We start from the raw sequence: 19,446 nt of genomic DNA on the forward strand, positions 1-19,446 counted from the left end.
AATCTGGAAGTGGCAGTGGAGACCAGTCTTCCCTCTACCCCTGAGGGTGTTATGAAGGAAGTAATGTGGTCATAGCAAAAAGACAAAAAAGAGTTTGAAGAAAAAAGTCAAAGACACAGGAGAGTTTGCTCATACTAGAGCAGCATGTGAAAGATACACGGATGACACGGAAGAGTGAGTGAAATGGCCAGTGTTGAAGTGTGGAGGGTAGAAAGCTGATAAGTCAGCATCAATAACTACAAGCTATCAGCATGTTTACATTCACCATTGCCAACAAGTTACATACCTACGCAGTAGCATGGGGTCTTTCAAAAAGCGTGAGAAAGATAGTATATAAAGGCAGTAGTTAGAAGTGAAAGAACCATAACTCTGCTTTAAATAGATACCTTGAGGCAGTCCGTTATTTTTCAATGCTGGTTCATTTACTTGAATTGTGTCATCTTCAAGGTAGAAGTAGATTTTATAGCATCTTATTCTATAGTTTTCTTGAATTTTATCAGGCACTTCATCTTCTAAATAGGCATCAAAAGATAATACCTGTTGGGATCATAATTAGAAACTAAGAAATGAAAAAAATTCAGCAAACTTAAAATCAATAAAGCTACTGCCTGTATACTTTTTGTTAACGTAAAGAAAAAATTTGAGGAAGTTTTTGCAAGAAGACTTTCTACACATCAGCTATGAGAATGGATATACAGTCTAGGTTACAGTATATAAAGATTATTTTATATTTTCATCACTGTCTGGTTAGAATGAGGAAATGATATTCAAGCAATAAATCCATCATTCAGCTCCACCATAAAGTGAACTAGCGCCTGTCTTTGGAATCTCACAGTGGGATTCCATATGTATGTGTTACAGACAAAATAATATTCTTTCCCACAAGACGAATATAAGTTTTGCCATTTTTTTCTCATTAAAAATACCACAAAGCTACCTTGGTTCTAGGATAATAAAATTGTTCTCGTCTCTGGTCCTGCTGATTGCTTGCCTTGAGGCAATTCAAACAGGCGGAGCTGAAATTCTTCCAATGCACTGGAGACCCCACCCTACACTTCTCCAGGAACCTCAAAGAGCCTAGCTCAATGCTAGACCCAGCCTCATTTTATTGTGTGTGTCGGGGTGGGGGTGGGGGGTAGACGTGGGTAGGAGAGGTGGATTCTAAAGTAGTTACGGTAAAAATCAGAGAGAGTCAAAAATACCCTTGAAAATTCCTTAACTACTTTGGAAAACTGTGCCTCTCAGTAAGTACAACACAGCCCGTTTTTCTCCCATGTTGAAGCAGAAGACTGACTGCCTCTTCAGTTGAAGACCAGTTGAAATAGCTTCCTTAGGTTTAGGTGCCATGTTGTATGAATAATACATACCCTTCACCATTAGAATCACTCTCAACACAACGACCTGCTTACACACACTAAGAAAGACATGGTAATTGAGGACAATTGAAGGAACAGTAGATTCAGGCTACCATTTCAAGCTTGGCCTGGGGCACAGGCTCCTTCAGAGCTCCATTTTAATACTTCCTTTGCTCTCATTTTTGTTCAATTTTTATAATTAAAGTTGCAGAAGTTAAGTGTACATCTGTTGTAACACCAAGTTAATTCAACATAGACAATGTATATGTGAGTGAGGCTGTTAGGCACAATCTAACCTCTAGGGGTGGTCAGTTACCCTAATTAGGAATATATGCTCCAGGATTGTTTGGCAAATTTCTATCAGAAGCCCATGCTTCAGAAGTGGCTGACAAAATGCCTCAGTAGTTTATCTCTGATCAACAGAAGAGGCTTTGCTAATCACCATAAAGAGTATTAGAAATGAGTTTTAGCTAGTGAAATAATTGTATTCAAAATGAATGGATCAGTTACAAATATTGACCAGCCACTGTCTTTACCAGAACAGGTTCTAGGAATCTAGTGAGCCCAGAGACCTATACCTTCAAAATGGTACCTTTGTCTTCATTCCAAAACGGTCCTATGTTCAGCTGCTTTCTTGGGGAATTTATCTGGCCTGATTCCAGTTAGAAAGTTAGCTAAACTTACTACTAGAATGTTGTCATATTTGTGTTGAGTGAACATTTCCGATAAGATGCTGTTGGATGGGTACAGGGTTTCCTTCTGGGGTGATGAAAATGTCTTGGAACCAAATAGAGGTGATGGTTGTACAACACTGTGAATATATTAGATGCCACTGAACTGCACGCTTTAAAATGCCTAAGGGTTAATTTTGTTATGTAAATTTTACCTCAATTTTTAAAAAAAATTGTGGGATGCCGAATTATATTGAACACTAAAATAGTAAATGTTATGTTATATGAATATTGTCTCAATTTTTTTAAAGTAGGGGGGGAAAAGATGTTGTTGGAACACCTAAAAGGACAAGAGAGCTGGGGTTCCATCAAGCTTTCAGTAGAGGTAGTGAGGAAGAGCAAAATATGCCACCCTAGAAGGTGCCACTTTAGAATGTGGATTATTTTGAGCTGAAGACAGAGCCCAGCAGACCCAGGAAGAACTTTTTACCTCTCCCTTAACTGCCTAAAAGAACTTAGACACGAAACCTGCACCAGGAAGAGAGCTATTACTAGAGAAAGCTTATTTATATCAGAAAGTCTTATCCAGCATGGCATGGCAAACATTTGTTTACCAAACACTTGCTCTTCTCATTTTCCTGTGAATGATCTTTGAAGCCCCAGACCTCTACCCTCGTCTACTTAGCTCAGGATGGTATATAAGCATCAAGTACCCGACTGCCAAAGAGTCTCATATTTTTATGGGGCTCCGATATGTACAAAATTTCCTTTTCTTCCATTAATCTGTATTATGTCAATTTAACTATTAGTCCAGAGAAAGAATCTAGAAGGGAAGAAGGGAAAAGTTTTCTGCTCCTACAGTAATATTCAATCTGAAACTTTTTTTCTTTGTAATTGGGTAGGAAAGTGTAGAGAGACTATTCATACCCCACCTACCTTTATGTATTGAATGCTACTGGTATAAATTTGTGCATGACCAAACTGCCAGAGATCAGCTGACAATATTGTCAAGCATATAATCATTAAATATTTATCAAGCAAATGATGCACTGAAAGAGAATAAACGATGCTCAGTGGAAACAAAGAGAAAGAAAGACATGATTTTAGGTTGGACTTCAATATTTCCAGAAGAGGGACAGACTGATAGTTCATGTTCTGGTCCCCTGAGAATACAGGGCTGACGAACTCCAGCATGAAAGGTAGAGAGCAAGTCAGAGCAGTAGAGATGGAAAGATAGAAAAAGAAGAGGGAGAGGAAACTGTAAAATGTAGCAAAATGGCATTTGAGGGAAGAGATACCAAAGAGATTAAAAGTGATCTCACAAAGGTGAAAGACCTAATTGCAATGGAACTTGATGTACCAGAGAATCCAGAGAGAACAATCTAAAATAAAAACTGCAAGAAATGAAAATTTATAGAAACATAATTATGATACAAGGTTTCATCATAATTTATGATGTCAAGCAGAGACTAGATAAATAAGGTCCTAGAGGATGTAATTGGCTGTAATTTTCTTGAAAACGGAATGTAAATGTCATTTGGCAGGTTGTGTGATCTTCCATTCCCCACAGGCCTCTACAAGCTCTGTATTATATGAGGTTACCTGCCTGATCCCCAAGGCATTCAGATTTTTGATGCTAGCCAAGAGGATATAAAATCTGAAATCAATTAGCTTTAAATACTAGATATGTGATATTTCCTCATATAATGGAAAAAAATTTAATGTTAATATTTCTGAAATCAGATTCTTCCTACAAGTAAAGCCAAAAGAAACTCAAAGCAGTCAGGAATGCATTTTAATGAGGAACATAGATGTAACTTGATGTAAGGTGTAAATTTAGCCTTGTGGGGAAGGAGTTAGTTCTGTTTTCATGTCAACTGAGTTCTCTGCTTTGCACTGCATATCCCAAATAGCTGGATTTTAACATCAATTTGGAATCCTAATTTTCACTTAAAATGTTTTCAAAATGTTAATGTCTGATGTAGCATTGACATAAAAATGCTAGAAGATTGTCCATCGTGTGCTAGGCAATGCAATCATAAGGCAAAAACAAAAGTCTAATCTCTCAGAATAAATCACAGAATTTTAAAAGATTGTGAAGCTGGTATGACCAATGCATGAGTCATAAAGACTATTACTCAGGAACCAAACATCTGAGTGTCAAAAGCTTACAGCTGAATTCCTAGAGAAGCTGTTAGGGAAGAAAGAAGCACCAGTAATATTCAATAAGGCTCAACATTTTATAAAGAGATCAACATCATAAGTCTAAGTTTAAAATGTTTATGTTCTATTTAATGAAAAAGGCTCAGATTTAAATTGCGAGGTACTAAAGAAGAAGGTACATAATAGTAAGGATAAATGCATGCTATCATAGGTTAGTTAGTAGACAATAAAAATTTGTGTACATTTAATGCAGTGTTGTTTATTCTTCTGAAAAAGATGTTATTATTATGTTTTTTTGATGTGGACCATTTTTAAACTCTTTATTGAATTTGTTACAATACTGCTTCTGTTTTATGTTTTGGTTTTCTGGCCATGAGGCATGTGGGATCTTAGCTCCCCGACCAGGGAACGAACCTGCACCCACTGCATTGGAAGGCGAAGTCTTAACCAATGGACTGCCAGGGAAGTCCCCAAGCTGTTATTAAATTAATGGTTTCTCTTATGACTATGGAATCTCAGAATTAAGGAAATAAACTATAATGAGTTTTGTATTGCATATAGAGGATGGCTCCTTTATACATGACAATGGTATATTTTAAGAAATTTATCATATGTGAAGGGCAGCACAACACAACATCCCAAAATACGCTTCTTTGGCATAAGAATTATCTTGAGCTGATCATTTTTAAGAAACAGCTGAGAAAGGAGAAGCTCTGAAATGTGAGTAAAAGTTATCCTTTTGTAAGAGACTTTTACATTTTTAATGGAAATCTCCATTGGTAAGGGTTTCTCCCTCTTTGTGCCAGAAAAAGGAAGATAACTATATCTCTAGAAATGCATCAATGGAGAAAGCGTGAACTTAAATCTGCATAACTGTACTGACCTTTACTGTGCTTTGCCAGATAACCTCCCATAACTGGCTCCCCATACCCCAAACATCTTTTGCCTTTAGCTGGAACTAGTATTTAAGGTGGTGGCTTGGGATATTTGGGAAAGTTACTCAGTTTTCCTGGTATCTCCCATGTATACAGGAGGTAAACATGCTATTAAACTTGTTTGTTTTTCTCCTGTTAAGCTGTCTTTCATTACAGGGGGCATCTCAGCCAAAAACCTAGAAGGGTAAAAGGAAAATTATTTTCCTTCCTTACATAGGCTAATTTACAAAAAAAAATTTTTTTTAATAAATTTAAACTACAGAAATCATAGCCATCAATCACAAACAATACAACTAAAAATGTATCATGTAACTATAAACAAATATTGTCACCTCTAATAATTATTGTGAGGAGAGTAAATTTTAAAAGACAAAAAATAAGTAGAGAATTTAATAAAATTTAAAGAGGTACAAACCTATAAGATACAAGCAAATCTGTAATCTTGGGTAAATTACTGGATTTAGATTATAACATATGAGAATTTAGAGTTAAAGACAGCCAACGCAGGTAAATGTACTAACTCAGTGATTCTCAGCCTTCTTGGCTTCTCATTAGGAACTTAAAAAACAAAAAACAAAAAAAACCATACCCAAGCCTAAATAAATTAAACAGGAATCTTGGAGGCAGTTAAGAGGGGCATTAGTATTTTTTTTAAAGCTCCACAAGTAATTCTGAAATGCAGTCACAGTGAGCAATGGATTGAACAAAAATTTTTGAAAGTGCAAAAATTTGTTATAAGGAAAACAAGTCTAAAGCAAAAAAGGATAAAAGCACAAATAGATAAACTCGAAAGGAGAAAAACAACTGCAATAAATAAATTCAAGAGTTTTTATTAATAAATAAAATAGGTAAGATTCTAGCGTCAGGGAGGGAAAAAACTTTCCTCTACTCTTCTAGGTTCTTCTGACTGGTCTAACGAATTAAACTGACATGAGACAGATTAACAGGAGAAAAACCAAATTTCATTATGTACGTATAGGGGCTCCATAAGAATATGAAGCCCAAAGACAAGTTAGGCAATTGAAGCTTATATGCCATCTGAGAGAAGGGGATAGGGGTTGAGACTTCAAAAGGGAGGAAGGCAATTCACAAGAAGATGAAAAAAAGCAAATGTTTGGTAAACAAACGTTTGCTGGGCCATACAGAAGCAATGGGAGAAAGAGAGGAATTTTAACTGACACTTTGCTAGGTTCCTCCCCGTCTCCCTTCATTGAACAGGTCCTGTATCTAAATTCTTTTAGGCAGTTAGGGAGAAAGTCAAAGGTTCTTCCTTAGCCTTTTGGGCCTTGACTGTTTTCAGCTCAGGATAATCCACATGCCTAAGAGACACTATTTGGGGTGGCAAATTTTGCTCCCCTGCACTAGCAAAGATAATCAAAGAATGTAAATAAATAAAATCAGAAACAAGATAGTGCACGACATAGAGATGTAATAAATTATAAGATGTAAGTTATCTTTTATTTTTATTTATTATAATAAATTATTCAAGCTTTTATGAACATAAATTTTAAAACCACAATTAAATAAGTGATTTTCTGTAAGAATTGTGAAGTATCAAAACACAATGAATAAACTAATAACCAAGTAAGAAGTAAAAAAATTACCAAAGTGTTGCCCCAACAAAGGCTCCAACCAGGATGATTTACTAATAGATTCTTTCAAGCTTTCAAGGAAAAGAAAAGCACCACTTTATATAACTCCCGCAGGATACCAAAAAAGATGGAAAGCTACAAAGGTGAATTCCAATGCCTAATACACAAGGTATTAAAAAAAAAAAAAGAAAACTATGGAGCAATAGTTTTCACCCTGGCTTCACATTAGAATCACCTGTGGAGTTTTATAAAATCGTGATGTTCGGGCCACATCCACACCTATACACACCCACACACAATGAAATCAGAATCCCTCAGGTCAGGCCCAGGTATCAGTGATTTTAAAGCTCCCCAAGTGATTACAGTGTGCAAGCCTAGGTTGAGAACTACTGTTCCAGAGCAATTTCACTACTTATGATTTATAGAGCAAAGATCCTAACTAAAATACAAGCAAACAAAATTCAAGAGTCCATAAGTCATAAGCAAACTACACAAAAAGCATTTTCCTCACAGATGCAAAGATGTTTCTAAATTAGGAAGTAACAGCAAATATATAATGATCTCAAACTGTTTCCTACCACATACGTTTTAAAATTCAAGAGTAATTCCTTAACAGGATAAAAAAGCATCTGCTTTAAAACAATAGCCTAAATATCCAGTATTGTATGTAATTGAACTATGTGTCTGCTACAATCAGGAACAGAACAAAAATGCCCCTACCAACATCATGATTTAATATTTTTTAGGAGTTCTGGACAATGTAAGAAGTAAAAATATTAGCAAGAAAGAGACAAAAGCTATCATTATAGATAGATAAAATAATGGCATAGGGAAATGCTAAAAAAACTAAGAATAAATAAAAGATTTCAGCATAACCACAACTGAATCAAAAATATTCTTATGTACTAGCAATAACCACCTGAAAATACAGTGGAAGAAAAAGGTATGTTCACAATAGAATAAAAAATTACAGAACACTTAAAAATAGTTTTAATGAAAACTCTGTGACCCAGATAAAACTCTAAAAGTATTATATAGGAAAACTTGACAAATAATAGGACAGGTGAAGTATATTCTGGATAAACAGACTAAAATAACATATTTCAAATGGATATTTCATTGGTGTTTTGGAAGGACTTGAAAAAATAATTCTAATTTCATCTGATAAACAGTCAGCCTATTAAAGATAATTATGAAAATTAAGAGTAATGTAGAAGACCTAACTCTCCTAGATTTTATACCTTACTTACTATTATGCTTCAGTTATTAAAACAGTGCAAAACCAGAGTAATAAGAGACACACTAGTGTGTGGAAAAGAATAGATAGTCTGGAAATAGGCTCTATTACATATAGGAATTTAACACATGATGAAAGAGGAATCATATCAGCAAGTGAAAAAAGTACTAACTTGGAAAACCATCAATGTATATCTCCACTTAAAATAAATTATAACCCAAAATAAATACCAGATGGATTATCAGCTTAAATATAACAAATCAATCCCTTTTACCCTCCAAAAAAAATTATATATGTGGCAAAGCCCTGAAAGGGAGGATGACCATTCCAGACTTAAGAGAAAAAGACAAAATTATGAAAGAAAATATTAAAATTTAACTACAAAAACAAGTTATAACTTCAATAGGCTAAAATATAAATTAAAAACAAGCAACATACAAATAAGAAATTTAGAACATATGACAAAAGCTTAATTTATAAAAAAAATTTTAATTAATCCTTAAAGGATCTTAAAAAAGAAATGAAAACAGAACTTAAAATGCAGGAGAGGTTCAATTTAAAAAAGGAAAATATTCACTCTAAATAAGTATCAGGTAAGTACAAATTAAAATAACAGTGAGGTGCCGGTTTTGTTTGTTTCTCCTATTAAATGAGCCTGGTAGGGTTATTCATTACCCATGGTATTTTAAACTATTACAGTTCTTCTGAGGTAGTGTGATGCTCTGAAGAGCCATTTTAAAATTCCTATACTTCTTCTCAGGAACTCCATTTCCGGGCATGCAGCCCAAAGAACCAAACCAAAATATGGAGAAACATACGTGCAAAGATGTTCTTTGCAGCATTTTTTTTTATTACACAAAAAAATTAGAATGGGGTAAATTAAAGATCTAACAAGAAAGGAAGGATCTGGTGAATTATGGCACATGTATGTATTCTATGGAATATTACGAAGGCAGTAGTATGATGTTTTTTAAAACGATGCAGCAATAAGAGAAATGCTTAGGATATGCACAAATGTCCAGTGGAAAAAAACCACAGGACTGAAAATGGTAACATACTACAATTATGTTTTCAAAACCATGTATACTTAAACTATGCTTTATAAACCATAATTATGCTTTTCAAAAACACTGGCGGGGGTGGGGAGAAAGTAACAAAATGCAAGTAATGGCGGCAACTCCAGTGGCGGGCTGGCTGCGATGGACACGAGGGGCAGGGGGCAGTAACACAAAGCAAGCAATGGCGGCAACTCCAGTAGCGGGCTGGCTGCGACGCACACGAGGGGCGGGGGGCAGTAACACAAAGCAAGCAATGGCGGCAACTCCAGTGGCGGGCTGGCTGCGACGCACATGAAGGGCGGGGAGCAGTAACACAAAGCAAGCAATGGCGGCAACTCCAGTGACGGGCTGGCTGCGACGCACACGCACACGAGGCGGGGTGGGGGAGTAACACAAAGCAAGCAATGGCGGCAACTCCAGTGGCGGGCTGGCTGCGACGCACACGCACACGAGGCGGGGTGGGGGAGTAACACAAAGCAAGCAATGGCGGCAACTCCAGTGGCGGGCTCGCTGCGACGCACATGAAGGGCGGGGAGCAGTAACACAAAGCAAGCAATGGCGGCAACTCCAGTGACGGGCTGGCTGCGACGCACACGCACACGAGGCGGGGTGGGGGAGTAACACAAAGCAAGCAATGGCGGCAACTCCAGTGGCGGGCTCGCTGCGACGCACACGAGGCAGGGGCGGGGGGGAGGGGCAGCTGTGGAGAGGCGGGAACAGACCTGAGGTAGAAGCAGAATGGGGGGGCACCCCGTGTTGCGGGAGTATTTCCAGTGGCCAGGGCGGGTGGGCGGAAGGAGCTGTGCCCTCCCCCCACCTCCTCCAGCGCTGGGCTCAGCCCCGCCCTCCTGCACTCCTTCGGCAGCCTGGACCTCTAGGCCACCAGCCCAACTCAGGGGCGCCTGTATGGGGTCCCTAAATTACCTTGCAGCCTTTTCAAGGGCTCTGACATCTCACAAGGGCCTTGTATTCCAAACCAAATGGAAAAGCTTTCTAGTCCCAGAAGTGCTTTGATATCCTGTAAGTGCCTTGAAACCCCGGAAGTGCCTTGACGCCCCGGAAATAATTGCCACCAAAAAAAAAAAGTCGCCGCCACTCTTCTCTGGAGCTCGCTGAGGGGTTGCGCGTCGAACCAATCCTTCAGTCGATCCTGGATCTTTGTGACTTTTCCAAATAGTTTTGAGATCACAAACTCAGTGGAAGGACTTTGACATCTCTGGAACACAGAGAACTGTGATGGGCGAGTGAAAGAAAGGAGAAAGTTCCCTAAGCCGCGGGAGCAGGAGCGGGAGCGGCACAAGGTAAAGGACCACAGGAGCGGCACTTAGGTAGGATCCCCCAGCAAACGCGGATGCCTCTGGGGGCCCAGTGACGTGGCCTCCTCCAGCCAGCCAGCTTAGGGCTCTGCATTACGTTCTGGGGAGCCTAGCCGCCCGGGTGCCTGAAAGCTCAGAAGGAGGTCCTTGTGGCCTTCAAGCCGAGGTTTCCTGGGCTTCATCCTGTCAGGGAAATTCCACCTCCTCATTTTACTTCTCTTTATACTCTTCCCATTCCTCAGGTTCGCATGTGGGTGGAGCAACCTCCAAAGACTACCTGATTCGGAGCACTCCGGGTTCCTCTCGTCCGTGGAATCGCCTCAGCGCCATCCCCTTTGTGCTTTGCCAGCCCCGTTCTAGAAGAAATGGCTTCTCCAGAGGATGCCTACAACCTGACAGGTATGTCCAAACATAGTTTCTATAGCTCCGTAAACCCTAAATTTGCAGCCATAGCTGAGGGTCAGAATAATGAGACTGAGGAAGCAGACGAGGGCCAGAGAAGCTGGGCTAGACAGCAAGACCAAGGCTCTTCAATGATATTTGTGAAGGCGATCCAGGGCATCCTGGGAACATTGATGGCAGAAGGAGAGGCTGCCACTAGTACAGAATGGAGCACAAGACAGCAGCCCAGCTCTGGAGGAAGATCAGCCACGGATGTCCCCTTTTCTGCTCCTCAAAGAATAGTGTCTGCCTCAGAGGTCAGAGAGAAGATAGAGATCAGCGACTTCTGTGACAGGAGAATGATGGTACATCGTGAGAAGCCACTTGGTGACCCAGGGGCACTCATTTTTGAAGAAGCCTCTCCAGCCCTAAAATTTCTAGGCGGACCTGACTGTCATTCACAAATCCAAAAGCATCAAGGTAAGAGTATGGTAATTGAGCACCCTTCTTCAGGAGGTGGCTGGTCTGACGTGGATGAGATTTCTGCCCTCAGATTCCCTCAGGAGGAGCCAGTCTCACTCAGTCCCGCAAGAATTTCAACGCCTCCATCCTTCACAGCTGAGCCTTTCATCTACTGGCCTAATTTGTATAGTGGTCCTTGGCATGACTCTGTCAGCTACTGGCCCAGTAGTCCCAAGCCTCCTTGCTCTTTCTTCATGGGCGGCAGCAGCAGGAGCAACACATCCCAGGCTGGGAAGAGCAGCCAGAGTTCCTTGAGTGGTCATACCTTCAATCTTCCAGTGTACTCCCCAACCTGGCCCGGAGAACTGAAGGCATCAGAAGAAGATCAGTCTCCGAATTCTCATTCATTTCATTTCTCTACAAGTTCAGAAGCCGGGATGAAGGAGAGGAGATACCATCTCCAAGAGGAGACACCATCACATTCTTGGGGAGGACATGCATCTTGTTCCCTGCCAAGGAGCCACTGGAAACAAAACCTACAGGAGGGTTTCATTGATACCCATTGTCACCTGGACATGCTCTATTCCAAGTTGTCTTTCAAAGGGACGTTTAACGAGTTCAGAGAAGTCTATAGCTGGTCCTTCCCTAAGGAATTTCACGGGTGCATCACTGATTTCTCTGATCCTCGCACACTGAAGGATGGTCTATGGGAGGAGCTGTTGAAAGAGGATCTGGTCTGGGGGGCCTTTGGTTGTCACCCCCATTTTGCACGTTACTACCAGTTGTATCACGAAATCGATATTGTGCAAGCCTTACAGCACCCCAAGGCTGTAGCATATGGAGAAATTGGCTTGGATTACTCCCATAAGTGCAGCACACGTATCCCACAGCAGTGCAAGATATTTGAGAGACAGCTGCAGCTGGCCGTGTCTCTAAAGAAGCCCGTGGTGATCCACTGCCGAGGAGCTGAGGAAGATCTGATGGTCATCCTGAAAAAATATGTGCCCTCTGACTACAAGATCCATAGGCATTGCTTCATTGGCAATTACGCAGTCATCAAGCCCCTTCTGGACTACTTCCCCAACATGTTTGTGGGCTTCACTGCAGTCCTGACTTACCCTAACGCCTGGGGGGTCCGGTATGCTGTGAAACACATCCCACTGGAGAGAATCATCGTGGAAACCGATGCTCCCTACTTCCTCCCTCGTGCAGTTCCCAAAAGCCTTTGCCCGTTAGCCCACCCAGGCCTGGCCCTGCATACGGTTCGAGAGATTGCCAGAATCAAAGAACAGCCACTCTCCCACACCTTGGCCACCTTACGAGAGAACACTAGACGCCTCTACAATATTTAAGCAGAGAGGGCACAGTCAGGAGTCTTCCAGAAAAGGGAGACCAGCAGGCTGACAACATAGACTTGGTTTGAACTCTGCCTGTGTCCCAGGTCAAGGATGTGTTTGGCAAGCCCATTGGAACAGAAGAAACCAGGACAGGATGTTCTCCGCAAAACTTCTTCATGAGACTCCTGCTTCTGGCTGGTAGGGTGGGGTGCAGTGGGATGGGAGGAAGACTAAGGGGAACTGCCCTTGATGTTATTAGGGGTTTCCTTCCCTCCTAGTTGTGCCAGGGTAGTCAGTAGAGAAGAAAGAGTTCCATAAGGTTCTGGTTTGCTAATCCAAATCCCCGTTCTCTGCAGCCTGTGTTTCTGAGCAGTTGGTGACTAAAGTCACCCACCTACTTGTCTTTGAAAAAAAAAAAAAGCAAGGAATGTTGAATTTTAGAAGTGAGCTAGGTGATTTGTTCCGTTTGTTCCCAAAATGTATTTGTTATAGTCCATATGGGTTGTTATTAAATTTATAAATTCAGTGACTGTTCAACTTGCAATTTCTTATTTCTAAAGATAAACCAACAGTAGCATTTCATCTAAGAGGAAGTGAATTTAGATAAAAATTAGTTAATAGTCATAATGTGCCAGGGAGGGCTGTGGGGGACCTTAGAATCGATGGGAGCCAAATCGGTTGAATTTTACAACCACTGAGGAGATGAGTTTTGAATCTGAACTGAACTCCCTTCCCACACTTGGATAATTCCAAAGCTCTTCAGATAACTAGCATACTAGTAATAGCAACTCTTCATTCAAATTGCTCTGATTCTTAACAAGGCCCAAATGTATATCACTTAGAAATACCATTCTCCACAAGGGCAGAAACAGAGAAGAGCTTCAGCTGCCCATTTGGCAAACAGCCTTCCTCCTTGAGAAATTAAAATGAACTCACATTTTAAGGAAAACATTGGAGTTAGGAAATTCAGCTTTGCCATCCAAGGCACACACCTAAGTCTAGGAGTCCGATTACTGGATGAGAAATTCCATTTTTAAAATGGAAAATCTCTTTTACTCTTGAAAACTAAATCAATGAAAAGAGGCCCAGCATACTTCAGACTTCTCTAGTTTCCTTTGTGCCTATTTATGAGGATCCAGAAAAATCAGCTGGCTCCTCACCATCTGGTTCTCAGCTCAGAAGTCTCCTCCACAGAGAAGCCCTCCCTGACCACCAATCTGTAAGTGTTCACCTCACCTGGGAGGAAAAAAAATCCTGGACTTACTATTTTGATTTAATCCTAGCACTTAGCCCTGTCTGAGATTGTGTTGTTAATAGATATGTGTGTTCATTGGTTATCTTCCCCACTATATTGTAAGTTTACAAGCTTGTCAGTCTCGTTCACACTGTACATACACCCGATGTTAGAAGAGTGCCTGGAACGGAGCAGGCACTCAGCAAAGATTTCTTGGATTAACATACGAATGAATAACTAACTTCATTAACACCTGGCAGTTAATGATAGTATTTGGGCGAGGTGGCAGATATTAGTAAGAGAATAGAGTAATAAGCCATCCTAGTTCTAGCATTCCTCTTTAATTTACAAGGCAAGGCAAGGTTGAAAGGCCACCTATATTCTGCAGGTAGATGTAATCCATAATAAAAGAAATAAATGAAAAAGACCAAGCTCTACCAGGAACTTGACAGTTCATATTTCCTATAAATAACACTGAATATAGCATAGATTTCCCCTTTGTTGGGAATCCAGTCTTTTGAGAAGAAGAAAGCCATAGCTGAAGTGCTTCACTTTCCTTAGTAGAACAAAAGAAGCTGATGCAGTGTTAAAGGTGCAACTTGATTATATTTTTCAAGACAGAAGACGTTCAAAAATTAAGCCAATGTTTTGAGTTAGGAAGGTTTTTTTTTCCATTTAATGTACACTTTAAATAGACATTGTTCACAGTGTGTCCCTCAACCCACTGGAGCCCTGAGCTTGTGATAAACAATTTTAGGGAAGAGGGTTCCACGGGCACACACTTCTGGTAAATAATGAGTTGTACAAAGTTCCTCAGACTTTTTTTTCATTTCACATTTCCTGTGATATGCTAATGTGAGTCCCAAATACCCAAGAAGGTGTTTCTCCAAGTTACTTTTAGATTAATTTGATTAACTTGAGGTACAATTCAATGAGCTCAAGTTCTTTGGAAACACGACCTTAGTCACACTCTTGCTGTTGTGATGCCCTTATCACATTTTGTACGTATCTCCACTCATCACATTCTAACATCCTCTTTTCATTTACCTTTCTCACAACATAAGATCTGTGGAGAACACAATGTTATTCATCTGGTTCTAGCAAAGTGACATTACCAAGTGCGCATTTTAAAAATGGGTGTGAATGAATGGTTGCTTTTGTAAGTGCACAATCAACAAGATAAACAGGATATACACATATTATAATTAAAGTAAGTTTCCTTTCCAAAAAAAAAAAAATGATCTCCTTCTTACATGGAGAAAATACTTTCCTCACCTGCTCCTCTCCCTCTACAATTTTGATGGCAAATGCACAGACCATACTCTGCAGTGTTTCTAACGTGCAGGAGAGAACCTTGCCATAATTCAGCTTTATTTCTTTAGGAAGGGGAGTGAGCAATATAGTCTTTTCTGAGTGTAGTACATCCAGAGTGGCCTAAGTCAAAACTCACAATCTTCCTTTACTTATTTCTTGAATACAGTAAAGAACACTTGTTTCATCTATTCATGTTACTAGTAAAAAAACAAAAACAAAAACAAAAAAACACAAAAAACAAGAACCAAAGAAACCACAAACAAAAAAACCACAAAAAATTCCACAAAAAACGAACCAAAAAAACCTCATGATCCAGACGTCCCTCCCTATCCCACCCCTCTAGGCAGTCACAGAGCATGGAGCTGATCTCCCTATGTTATGCGGCTTTGAGACTACCAAAGAGCACAAAGTGGGGGGAAAAGTCCACAATCCTACTACTTAGAGACAATCACTTTAACAACTGGAGTAGCTCTTTGGAGGTTTTCTCTAATATTTCCCTAGTTATTGGCCAATTCCACTGTTGTACTCCTTGAGTCAACTTTGCTACTTAATATTTACTATAATATTCACTTCACTTTATAATTAGCATAAGCAGTGCATTTTATTTCCTCTGAATTTTTGATTTAAATACACTATTTTGTGTATTTTTGTTTGCTTTCCTGAGTAAGTAAGCTAGAAGTTTGTTAATTCTGTTGTTTTTAAGACTCAACTCTTTGACTTCTTGTTCAAATCTATTCTGTTTACTGATTTATAAAATTCTGCTTTTAAGTTTATTAATTTTTTCCTTCAGTTCTCAGATGTATTTTTTTGTGTTATGCTTTTTCTAATGCCTTAATTAAATGCTTGGTTTATTTTTAATTTGGGGGGGAAGAACAAAGCATTCAATATTATAAATCTGCCTTACTTATAACTCTGCCTTATCTATAGGATTTTTTATTTTAATGAAGTTTATTTTCTCACTATAAAAATTAATACATATGCATTACAAAAATATGAAAATAGGAACAGAAAGAAGTGTAGGATATTCCTACTACACTGTTTTGTTAATGTCTTTCCTTAACATAATTGTGATTCTATGTCATTATGTATTCTTTTAAAAAATTCATATTTTAATTATGCCAAATTTATACTTTTGTGTGTGTGTGTGATACGCGGGCCTCTCACTGTTGTGGCCTCTCCCATTGCGGAGCACAGGCTCCGGACGCGCAGGCTCAGTGGCCATGGCTCACGGGCCTAGCTGCTCCGCGGCATGTGGGATCTTCCCAGACCGGGGCACGAACCCGTGTCCCCTACATCGGCAGGCGGACTCTGAACCACTGCGCCACCAGGAAAGCCCCCAAATTATATATACTTTTAAAAAATGATTATGTTTTCATGCCCATACTCACTGAAGAGTTATGTGCCACAAAATCCCACCACCAATCTATATACAATTTTCATGTTCTGGTGTATTTTTACTTTAAAAGTCTTTTTTCTTTTTTTTCTTTTTTAACGTAGTTAAAAACACAAAGTATATATGTTTATTAAGCAGAGTTAAAGAAGGAATATTTACAGGTCCTAGAGAAAGATGGTATAAGAAGCTTTTTTCCCCATTGATTGAGAGAGATTTCAACTCTATTCATTGTTACTTTTAATTTGTAAAGAATTGTCGGTTCGGGCTTCCCTGGTGGCACAGTGGTTGAGAGTCCGCCTGCCGATGCAGGGGACACGGGGTCGTGCCCCGGTCTGGGAAGATCCCACATGCCGCGGACCGGCTGGGCCCGTGAGCCATGGCCGCTGAGCCTGCACGTCCGGAGCCTGTGCTCCGCAACGGGAGAGGCCACAACAGTGAGAGGCCCGCCTACCGCAAAAAAAAAAAAAAAAAAAAAGAATTGTCAGTTCAAGTGTGAATTCCAAAAATTAACATCTATTGGAACAACTCCCTTGAATGGCGAAAAATACTATATGTTTTCTTTTTATATCCCTATCTTGCATTTGTCATTTTATTATTGTTTATTGTGCTTTCATCTTCCAATAAACATTTAAAATGTTTACACTGTTTTCAACTTTATTTATATTTTATAATTACTTATAAGTTTGTTTCCATTGCTCACCACTAACCCTTTTATTTCATGACTTCCCTCATGGTTGAACTGTTTAATTTGCTTTACAACTGGCTGGAGTACATGTTCAAGCAACTTTCTCAGGAAAAGTATGTGGATGGCATATTTGTGAGAAATCATATATCTGAGAACATCCTTCTGCGGCTTTCACTAGTAACACCTTGGCTGAGTCTAGAATTTGTGGGTCACAAACATTTTCCCCTAAAAGTTACAGACATTGCTTCCCTGTCTTCTGGCATTTAAGACTGCAGAGAATTCTGATGTCAACTTCTTCTTCTTTGGGGGTTAAACTACTTTTTCTCTCAGGATGCTAGGTAATTTCTTTGCTTTATCCTTGAAATTAACATAAAAAATACCAGACTATATCTAATGATTGGTCTCTTTTTTTGTTATTTTCTCTGGTACACGGTAAGCATTTGATCTGTAGATCTGTGTCTTTTTATAGTCTAGAAAGTTGGTTTTGTTTTTATTATTTTCTTATGGCATGCTTAACTGATTTGGTTGCTTTTAATCTAGCTTCTAATTCTTTAGGAACAATTGTCTATATATTATAAGAGCTCCATCCTCTGTCCAACCTTTCATTACCTATCTCAAGCTCTCATATCTGACCTTTTCCTCTGCATTCTGGGAGAATTTCTCAAGTTTGCCTTTTCCATCACTCATCTCATTTTCTCCAGTTTCTTTTTTTTAAATTTTACTACATATAATGCTTTTTAGTTTCCTCACATTTCTTCCTTCTGCAGCAAGTTCCCTTTCCTTTTCACCTACAGTCTCATTCAGCAATATTTTAAACGTATTCTCTTGTTCTCTTTTCTCCTTCTAGACTTCACTTCAGTTTGCTTTAAACGCTTACTTTGTTTTGTATACTTCTTTGCACTCAATAGAAAGCACAAAGTAAATCGTTATCAAAAATATTCATTTTCCTATAGAAAGCATATTTTTAAAATAAATATTTTTTTTCCTCTGCCTCTTAAATACTATGTTCTCCTCCATTTATGTTGCAGAGCCTTTTCAGAAACCTTCTGTTGGGTTTCTTTGTTCATTCTTGAACAAAGAGCAGTCCATCCTGTTTTTCTAAAAATAGGGTGGGCAGGTCTTCTTTCCTTCCTTCACCGTCCATTCCAATGTTCTGATTCCTCCTCTCAGTGGGAAGCTGGTTGATAGAAATTCATATACAGCACGTTAAGGGAAGCAGGGAGGGAATTGGGGCCATGGAGAGTCCCCTGCAGGAAAAACTTCAGATTTTTCCACACAAAAATTTTATAAATTGACCCGACCTCCACTCCGGGAACAGAGCGAATATAGCTAGTCCTTCGTGTGTATTGCCTGTTGCATCAGAGAAATGCCCTAATGCAGGGCCTGCTTTTTCCCTCAGTGTGACTATTCCTGGGCCTCCTAGTGACACTCTTAATCCATCAGTAGCTGTGAAAGTAAGCCAAGTGGAAGCCCCTACAGGTTGTCCTAACCCCCCAACTCAATTCTTGTCACTTTCTTAGGAAGTGAAATTGCATGTTGGTTTTGGTATAATTCTTCAATATGATTTCACCTGCACTGTATCTAGTGGAAATTCTTCACAGTTTGCAACAAGAAGATGGACCTCCCCCCTGGCCTCCAACACTATTATGGTTTCTCCGTATTTAAAAATTTTGAAGTCATTTTAATTGGGATTGTGGAGGTGGAGAGGTTCATCTAAATATCAATGCCTAAGTTATAATCTCACTCCAAATTCTCATTTTTTCCTCACTTTTTTTGGATAAATTTATGTTCCTATGGATACTGTGTTTAAATAGGCATATCATTTTAGAAAATTCAAGTTATACAAATCTGAATCTCATTTAGCTTGTTGAACATAAGAGATGGTCAATAAAGGTAAATTCAATAAATAAATGACAAAAAATACAAACTATAGAAAGACGATTTCCAGAAATTTTTCATATTATAAAAATATTATCATCATGAATCCATTTATAATTTATGCTCAAATCTTCATGACTAAATCTAGGGTGGGTTTAAGATGAAATGCACCTAACCTATATGGACAGCATAAACATTCATCAAATTTATTTTTACTTGTCTGCTTCTTCTTAAGACCTGATTTTATGGTTTATAAAAGGGGAAAAAGATGTGACTCGAATGCTAGAATATTATTCTTGTAGCTGTATCACTAATTAACCATATAACTGGTGCAAACCACTTAAAGTCTTTGTTCCCTGCTTAACCTTTTAGCAAAACTTAGAAAATCAACACTTGCTCACCACAGGACAGTGCAGCACTATTTAAAGGATTAAG

At 39.2% G+C, this 19,446-nt stretch overlaps 2 protein-coding genes across 2 annotated transcripts in view; one reads left to right on the forward strand and one right to left on the reverse strand.

Annotated features, from left to right (window-relative positions):
- EFHC2 (EF-hand domain containing 2) overlaps positions 1-19,446 on the reverse strand; it is a gene marked incomplete at its 3' end in the record, with an annotated part of 156,992 nt that overhangs the window by 93,576 nt on the left and 43,970 nt on the right. The window contains 1 exon segment of the mRNA XM_082610003.1: positions 387-537. Coding sequence (XP_082466129.1) covers positions 387-537 — 151 coding nt within the window.
- LOC309796958 (putative deoxyribonuclease TATDN2) lies at positions 9,992-12,522 on the forward strand (the record flags this gene model as incomplete). The annotated part of the gene is made up of 4 exons (XM_082610349.1): positions 9,992-10,054; positions 10,340-10,405; positions 10,570-10,577; positions 10,677-12,522. 4 exons carry the CDS (start codon positions 9,992-9,994, stop codon positions 12,520-12,522), a joined length of 1,983 nt encoding a protein of 660 aa, XP_082466475.1.

The sequence above is a fragment of the Mesoplodon mirus genome, assembly GCF_964341445.2.
Source record: "Mesoplodon mirus genome assembly, chromosome: X".
Lineage (NCBI taxonomy): Eukaryota > Metazoa > Chordata > Mammalia > Artiodactyla > Ziphiidae > Mesoplodon > Mesoplodon mirus.